Source organism: Bison bison, unplaced genomic scaffold (assembly GCF_000754665.1).
Source record: "Bison bison bison isolate TAMUID 2011002044 unplaced genomic scaffold, Bison_UMD1.0 scf7180017864519, whole genome shotgun sequence".
Lineage (NCBI taxonomy): Eukaryota > Metazoa > Chordata > Mammalia > Artiodactyla > Bovidae > Bison > Bison bison.
The window spans coordinates 21,734,409-21,743,693 of record NW_011495072.1 but is presented as its reverse complement, the minus strand read 5'-3'; the positions used below and the strand labels follow the sequence as shown (position 1 = coordinate 21,743,693).

General features: G+C 37.6%; 1 protein-coding gene across 2 annotated transcripts in view; it reads right to left on the bottom strand.

Moving 5' to 3' along the window:
• Window positions 1-8,227: 8,227 nt before the first annotated feature.
• LOC104981741 (lipid phosphate phosphatase-related protein type 5) overlaps window positions 8,228-9,285 on the bottom strand; it is a 136,681-nt gene continuing 135,623 nt past the window's right edge. For both annotated transcript variants that reach the window (XM_010831004.1, XM_010831005.1), the window contains exon 6: window positions 8,228-8,888. In XM_010831004.1, the coding sequence (XP_010829306.1) occupies window positions 8,856-8,888 (33 nt within the window). In that variant the 3' untranslated portion in view covers window positions 8,228-8,855. The remainder of the gene's footprint in view (window positions 8,889-9,285) is intronic.

The following is a 9,285-nucleotide window of genomic DNA, read 5'->3' as shown; positions in this document are numbered from 1 at the left end:
GGTCATAGAGGATCTTGCTATGATTTGTCAGAGTGTTCTGCCTACATTTTCTTCTAAGAGTTTTATAGTTTCTGCTCTTAAATTTATGCTCTTTGTTTTTTAGTCACAAAATTAACAATCTCTTACTGTCAATTTTAAATATGTAAGTAAATAAATTTTAGCAAAACATATTTATTCAACACACTAGAATTTAAAACATTAGAAACATTGGGAGTTAAATGTCTTATTTCCTTGTAAAAAAGTTTATCCAGAGCAGCTCTGAGCAGTGCTTGCTGCTTTCTTCCTGTTCTCCAATGTATTGCATACAGTATTTCCTGTCTTATTTTCATACTCCTTTCTAAGTTTATCATATTGTGTCCTTTGACTTTCAACGTTGTGAAATATCTCTAAGGGTTACTTTCATGTGATGTTTTTGGTCAGAATCACTATCTCTGGAATATCTTCATTTCATCACAATCTTGTTTCTTATTCTTGTCAAGAATCTCACTTTTACTCAATTCCTCTGGCTGCACTCACGGAGTTTCTCAGACAGTGGTGGTAGTGTCGAATTCCCATGGTCATTCATGCTAGATTTGAATTTCATTTTGAGCATTATCACCTTTTCTTCTTTGCTGCACTTTGTCTTTGTTAGCCATTTCCTCCTTTCAGTTGTGTAATTTTAAAAACTATCACATGGATTTATCAATGGGAGAAAAATGGTAAATACAACTGCACACTTTGCTGCCTACGTGTGAGCACATGTGCCGCGATCCCTGGCAGTCTCTAAAAAAGTGATAACCTTCTCTAGGTTATCTTCCCAACCCAGGATTGGCCATGGGTTTCCTGCACTATAGGCAGATTCTTTACCTTCTGAGCCACCAGGAAAGCACATTATGCAATTAGTTATACCATGGTACAGTACCTAAAATTTGAACTCTGTTGTTGGGATAGTGGTGTTGTTTACCTGAACCATGTGTCTTTTGGGCTGCTAAAACACAGTACCATAGATTGGGTATGAAGAAGGGAATGGCAGTCCACTCCAGTATTCTTGCCTGGAGAATTCCACAGACAGAGGAGCCTGGCAGGCTAAAGTCCATGGGGTCACATAGAGTCGGACATGACTGAGCGACTAACACACACATAGACTGGGTAAAAGCAAACATTAACGATACACATTACTTTCCACAGGCCTAGAGGCTGTGAAGTCCAAAATGAAGGTAACTGCAAACCTGGAATCTGAGGAGAGCTATCTTCCTGGTTCCCAGATAGCTGTCTTCTCGTATCCTCACATGGTGGAGAGCAGTAAGGCAGGAAGTGAGTTCTCCTACAAGGGCACTAACATCAAGAAGGCTCCATCCTTATGGCCTACCTGTGTCCTACATCACTTCAGTCATGTCCAATTCTGTGCAATGCTATGGACTGTAGCCTGCCAGGCTCCTCTGCCCCTGGGATTCTCCAGGCAAGAATACTGGAGTGGGTTGCCATGCCCTCCTCCAAGAGATCCTCCCAACCCAGGGACTGAACCCTCGTCTCTTAGGTCTCCTGCATTGGCATGCGAGTTCTTTACTACTCCATCTCCGAATACTATCACACTGGGGATTCAGGGTTTACTGTGTGAATTTAGAGGGTGGTGGTGGATATCCAGTCCATGTGCGTGCGTGTGTTTAGTCTCTCAGTTGTGTCTGACTCTTTGCAACCCCATGGACAGTAGCCTGCCAGGCTCCTCTGTCTGCAGGATTTTCCAAGCAAGAATACTGGAGTGAGTAACCAGTTCCGCATCCATGGGAATCTTTCTGACCCAGGAATTGAACCCAAGTCTCCTGAGTCTCCTGCACTGGCAGGAGGATCCTTTACCACTGTGCCACCTACACTCCACAAACAAGTATCTCCCAACATGAGACTCAAACCCATGACCTTAACAGTCTCATGCTCTACTTAGACTACTGACTTAGACAGCCTGGCACTACCATGATAACTGATGTTTTGAAAATCAGAGTTGCACAAAGCAAGAGCATGTTTGCGTGCACTTTCATGTACACACACACACACACAGTCAATCAAAGTATCAGAACTTGGTCTTATATTTCAATTATTATTTTTTTCAGGTTTTATTTTTTTTACTTCAATCTCTTTCCTACTCTTTTTGCTCAGATGTTTTCCTCCTCCTCTCTCTCATTTTCTTGCCCTCTTTCTTTTGTGAATACAAAAAACCTAGGAAGGCTTTCTTGGGAAACCTAAGAGACTCTACAAGCTCCCTATTGCTCTCAGCTAAGTTCTGGATGGACAGTTCTCTAGCCAGTTTATCTCAAAAGCATTTTTCAGGGATAGCTGGAAATTGAGGATGTGGTCATTCTGGCTCAGATACAATAAGCTTACTCTCTGTTGTCACTTGTGAGTTTCTCATGCTTATCAGAATAAATCCATACTTTTCACCTTGAGTAACTCAATTAGTTAGGGACTGCATGAACATTTTTTAGATCTAGCTGCATGAAATCTGTGGTAGAGTCCCTGTTCTCCATTCATCGTTGCATCCACCACTCTGCAGTGTGCTTTTGCAACCCCTCTCTCACCCCTTGGAACTTGGCCAGCCTTGGGACTTGCCTTGGCCAACTGAATGAGGTGAAATTGACGATGTGTCAGACTCTTGCATGCTTCTTCTCTGTTTATCCCCTGTGTGAAGGAGCTTAGCTAGTCTGATGGAGTTGAGAGATCATGTAAAGAAAATTTAAGTTGTCCAAAGAGAAGCCATTCTAGACTTGTCTATATTCAGATGGCCCCCATACATGGGAGAATGTCCAGTCAAGATCAGCAGAGCTGCCAATCTGGTCATGGATTAATGAATGAGCCCAGCTCAGACTAGAACAATAGCTCAGCTGAACCATAGATTTGTGAGAATAGTATTTGCTTATTATTATAGCATTTAGAAATCTTTAAAGCTTGTTGAATATTAACTAGTTAAATAGTACAGTGCTATTTATAGAGGCAGAGACTTTTTAAAAAATTACTAACTTTAGCTGTCACTATAATCTATAAAAATGTCTTTTGCTTAGTTCTGAGATTAGGTAGCTGGTAAATTCCAAGCCAGTTCTCCCCCTTAACTTTAAACAGTCTCTTAAGACACGATTAGTGTCACTGCTGCTGATCTATCCAACCTGGAGGAGTAGGGACCATGTCTCCCTTTCTAACCACTGTTTAGTCAGCATGTTCCTAATTATCTGTTGTACAAAATCACTCTACAAATATTTGCTGGATGAATGAAGGTTGAATGGCCTTCTTAAGCAAGAGCACTACTTCTAGGGAAACCTGATTAATATTCAAAATGTCTCAATATTTTGGAAAGCATTTTTATCTTTTCAGAAGCAATTTAAAAATACACTTGTTTTGACTCCTGGGAAAAAAAATTTTTTTTACCCTTTTCTACAAATGATAGTGCTTCAGTGAAAAATGAAAATGCATTTATAAATGCAATAATATGAAAGTGGTAAAGAATCTGCTTGCCAAGCAGCAGGTGTGGGTTTGGTCCCTATCTTGGGAAGATCCGCTGGAAAAGGAAATGGCAACCCACTCTAGTATTTGTGCCTGGGAAATGCCATGGACAGAGTAGCCTGGTGGGCTACAGTCCATGAGGTTGCAAAGGAGTTGGGCACAACTTGGCAAGTAAACAACAGTAAGTCAAAGATGGTGTCAGTAAGAATCACCCTTGTTAATTATTGGCATCTTTGAGATGTGAACTTTCAGCTTTTGTCTGATGGTTGAAGGTGATTGTGTACCCACTCATCTCTTTCTTTTTATGAGAGATCCTTGTGAGCAAGGCCACAGATTTGAAAATGGCAATGTGAATTTTGAATTTAGATTCTATAATCCATCCATCCAGTCATTGGAAGGACTGATGTTGCAGTTGAAATTCTAGTATTTTGGTGATCTGATGTCAACAGCTGACACACTGCAAAAATCCCTGATGAAGGAAAAGATTGAGAGCAGAAGGAGAAGAGGGCATCAGGATGAGATGGCTGGATGGCATCACTGATGCAATGGACATGAACTTGGGCAAACTTTGGGAGATGGTGAGGGACAGAGAGGCCTGGACTGCTGCAGTCCACGGGGTTGCAAAGAGTAGGACATGACTGAACAACAGTACATCCATGGCTCACAAATCTTGGGGTGGGGAGAGCAAAATTGTTATTATACCTTGACCAAGTCCTGAGGCTCTATCACACCAAGATTCAGCTATAGTCTAAAGTGAAGGGGACAGAAAAAAAGAAATCGAATATTTTTATATTTTCTTATTAGAAGAGAATCATTCACTGAAAATCTGGAAGAAATTTTCTAAATTGATGTTTTAAAAGAAACTTAACTCACAAGATTCATTAGAAAAACAATGCCTGCCAAATGTGAGATCAATATTTGTAAGGTGTAAATAGAATCACTTGGTATATGTCCAGGACAACTTTTTAGAGCATGCAATAAAAATTTAATAAATGGTAATCTAGAGGCAGGAACAAGGTTATTTATCAGGTTGGCCAAGATGTTTCTTTGATTTTTAAGTATAAATAAAAGACATTTTTCATTTTCACCAAGTACTTTATTGAACAACATATTCACCATTTTGTTCCACTACCTTCTGGCATTTTCCAGGCAACTTCATAATTCCTTCTTCCCAAAACTTTTTATCTTTTTGAGCAAAGAACTGTTCGAGGTTCCTTTTATACATGAGGAATTGAAATTTTTTCCATTAAGAGAATTTTGTAAAGACCAAAATAAATGGAAATTCGAAGGTACAATGTCTGGTGAATACAGCAGATGAATTGGAGCTTCCAAGCCAAGGTACAACAGTTTTTGCTTGGTCATCAAAGCAAGCTTGCCATTTTGGGTCTTCCTGATGGAAGATTATGGTTTTCTGTTCACTAATTTTGGACGTTTTTCGACAAGTGCCGCTTCAGTTGGACTCACTGGGAGCAGTACTTGTTGGAATTAATCATTTGGTTTTCCAGAAGGAGCTCATAATAGAGGACTCCTTTCCAATCCCACCGTACACACAAAATCACCTTCTTTGGTTGATGACTGGCCTTTAGTGTGGTTGTTGGCGGTTCATTTTGCTTGCCCCACCATCTCTTCTGTTCCACCTTACTGTACAGCATCTGCTTTTCATTGCCTGTAACAGTTTGTTTTAAAAACAAAACATTTTTGTTACATTTCAAAATGGAGTATTGCATATGGAAATATGGTCAACATAACCAAGCTGGTGCAAATGATTTTCAGTGCTTGATTTGGATATTTTGAGTATGTTGGCTCTCTCTTGTGTAGTATAACACTGACCATTCTCAATTAATGTCTCGACTTAATCATTGATTTCAACTGGTCTACCAGACCACGGAGCATCATCCAGTGAGAAATCTCCAGCATGAAACTTCTCAAGCCACTTTCAACACATTCAAATCTGTCACAGCATCTTCTCCATACAATGCAGATCTTGTTTTGCACTTCATTTCTTTTTACCTTTCTTGAAATAGTAAAGCATAATATGTCAAAAATGTTGTTTTCCCTTCCATCTTCAGTATTAAAATGATTTCACAAAAATTCACCAGTTTTGATTAAAAAATGCATGCTGATATGACATCTGTCAACAATGAAAATCTAGCAAAATTATTTCAAATGAAATTAAAGACTTAGTTAAAATAACTAAGCACGACTAAAACCAACTTACAGAAAAACGTGAAGGAACGTTTGACCAACCCTATTCTTCAGCACCTTGCTCACATGGAGGAGGCAGAGTATGTTTTAGACTGTGTACCTGCTCAATATCCCAGGCTGTCTCCAGAAGATTGTGATTTGTAAATAAGAAAGTTGATGAGATCCCAAGATAGCCCATTGGACGCAGGGGGTCATTTATCTGCCCAAAGGACCGGTCCAATCAGAACCACGTGATGCCTTTCCAAACATTCTCTAGTCACTATGGCAATCTGACTTTCATCAGGATAGCAAGCATTCTTTATTCCTCTACCCTCAAGAAAGAATTAATGTATGGGACAAAAATCATACTTAATGTTTTTAATTTAATTTTTAATATTTTATTTGAAAAATACAACTCACAGCAGAGAACTATTTCTTCCCCTACTGCTCTTTCACAAAGGAAACTGCATGGTAAATGTAACTGAGATATTTGGCTAGGATAGATCCTGAGAAAAGAGAGGCCCAGTTAGAAGTGGAATAGACAAAGTCTGTCAAAGAAGGTTCACCTCTCTTTTAACATAAAAGATCCTTTTAGATACTCTTAGGAATCAGATAAAACATGTGCAGAATTTCTGCCATGCAAACAGAGACTACTGAAATTTTCAGGCTGACCAATTGATACTGACCTGGGCCCCAAGTAAGTAGAATAAAAAGATGTCTTTATCAGAAAGATATGTGTTTGCCTGTTTTTACTATATATATACATATTTACAAATGAGTATTTTTTTAATGTGTTTTCATTATTCTCAGTAACAGCATCATGGTTAAGGGCTCTTTGCTGACTTCTTGCCCTAGGCATGTGTATCTTTTTATTCTTCTGAATTTCCTTCATGGCAGGATCATTCATTACACAATCTTGGGTCCATGACATTTATATTTACAGATGACATTATAGGTTTAAATCTGGATTTCTGAGGAATTTTTAACTCCTGCATTCAGACCAGGTTTAGCAAGGTACAAATATATATATAAGGCTTCCAACAAGAAAAGTGTGACTGATTCCTTGAAGACTGATGCTAGAACTGAGAAAATAGACCTCTTTAAGTGTTACTGGTAATCCTGCCTCCTAAAATATTATGATCATTTCCTCCACTTTTATTTCCAGTAAGTGAATCCTCCACCACTGTTATTGCCTTAAAAAAAATCTTTAAAGAGTGTCAAGGCTTTCTAAGCTTTTTAGTATTCTAAATTTCCTCCAAAACTGAACTTGCTAGAGAAGTCTGAAAGGTAGAAATAGGAATTTTCTGCTTTTCTGGTCCTACTTTAAGTAGTTTAAATCCTACAGTGATGAAAAGAGTAAGTTATGTCTATTTTGAGAGTAATGGAGAAGTCTTCGGTTATATTTACTTTTTGATTTCTGTTACAATTGCATAAAAACTTAAAAATTTATGTCTTTTAGTTTTGTCAAGGTTAAGAAGAATCTTTTCAATCAATTACTCACGTAAGACAAAGCTACTCTGTGTAGCTTTGAAAATCACAGTTATTGTTGAGGAATATGTTGAATGGTTTTGTCATAGTCCAATTTATTTTCCTTATGTTATAACTTTCGTTCTTGATTCCACATGTTCAGTGTAAGGGATGCCCCTCAGGGCCTCTCCCGAGGGGTGGGGTTAGGGCATGGGTGGGAGGGTTGCAGGAGAGACAGCTGATTGAGCTTTTGACTTTACAAAGACCTCACATCTAGATTCTTGACATTATTTTAAAATAAGATTATAAATTGATTAGTATATTGTATTTCGAAAAGTGTTTATCCTTAAAACACTAATACCACATGACTTTTATCTTTATTTTGACATTTTTTCATTTTTTTGACATATAGGTGGTTGCCCAGGACTCCACTGACCACTGAAAGGCCTCGATGTGTCCAGATGATATGGCAGCTGTGGCATATTTACAAAGAATGCTAAATCTGAATTTAAACTTTAACTGCCTCATCCTAGTTGTGTGGAGTTGGGCACATTATTTACCCTGCCTTGTCTTTATTTTTCTCATCTGTAACACTAAAGCCAAACTCTTAACGGTTTACTTGGGGCTATTGTGAGGATTTGGGATTACAAAGAGTTGGACACGACTGAGCAACTTTCACTTTTTTTCATTGTGAGGATTAGATGAAGTAACAAAGTACAGTATACTTTGTAAACTGTAAACTACTACAATTATGTAAAGCAAAATACATTGACTATATTTCTTGCATTTATATAATTTAATCTGCATTGTCTGGGGGTGATTCTTTTCTATTTAAATTATGTGGAAACTTGGACTAGCCAAAGAATGGAGCCTTTGACCACTCTTGAGATGGTTATCTGTGGAAAATTGTTCAATACATAGGTACGATTGCTGGATTCAGTCACTTAGACTATCCTAAACACTGCCTGCATTCAAAAACTACAAGTCAACAATTAAATCACGATTGTCAGGAACAAAAATCCAAATAAATAATTTTTAATTATGATACATTACTTATTACAGTAAAAATTGGCATTTTCACCTTCAAAAGCAGAAGCACCAGTCTTAGAATTTATAGTATGAATGGTATTTTAAGTGAAATATAGCATAATATTATGTGCAAACATTATTTTAGTATAGAACATACTTTCTAAAAGTAAAGTAATTTCACACACTGAAATCTGTTAGAATGGAAATAAGGTCATGCTGAATAATGAAATAAAAACCCCCATGACTTTCAAAGTCCACTTCGAATGAAATATGGTATGCTGCCAAATAGAAGATACATGATAAATTAAAAAGCTTAACTAGCTCAAAGTGGAGGGACGTCTCACACAAATATGACTCGTATAGAGGTTTCTTTTCACTTAGTCTCAGTGATTCTGTGAGAAATTAAAATGAATGTTTTATTTCAGAATTAATTTTTATTCATTGGTCATCACTTTTTTATTGAACACCTACCTACTCTGTGTGAGGCTTTGTTGTAGGTTTAAGGGAGACAGAGAAGAAAGACACAGTCCTGCCCTTGAGGAGCTCACAGTCTAGTGGGGGAAACAGATAAGGTGACACTGGTTTTTAAATTATAAAAATGATTAGACAACTTTATAAACCTTTTTTGTCATCAAACACACTTTGGGTGTTACGAATGAATGGTGACAAGGGATGATGTCCAATGCAGTGAGAGACCATTTGCTTCAATATCATGTGACTTCTGCGAAGGCAGTGATGTGGTTCTGCAAAAAGAAAAAGGAATTACAAAGTCAGAGTCTTGGGAAAACTGGCTTCGTAAAAGATTTTGGTGTTTTTACAAATAATCAGTAGCCTTATATAAAGTTGTAGCCCAGATACACTTAAATTGCAAAAACATTCAGCATTATTCAAATGAGTTGCATATATTATTATATCAATTTAGCTACTAATTATATATTTTATCCAATATTCTTAATTAACCAAATAGAGGAAAATGTTATACCTGCCTTATTCAAAATTAACACTGAAATTTGGAGAGATAAATATGGTAATGCCAGACATGTTAATATTCTGTTCAGCGTTAATGGAATTTTAATGCTGCATGTTGGAGTTTCAGATTAATTGCTCCCTGTGAGACAGATGGCATAGAAGGAGTGGTGA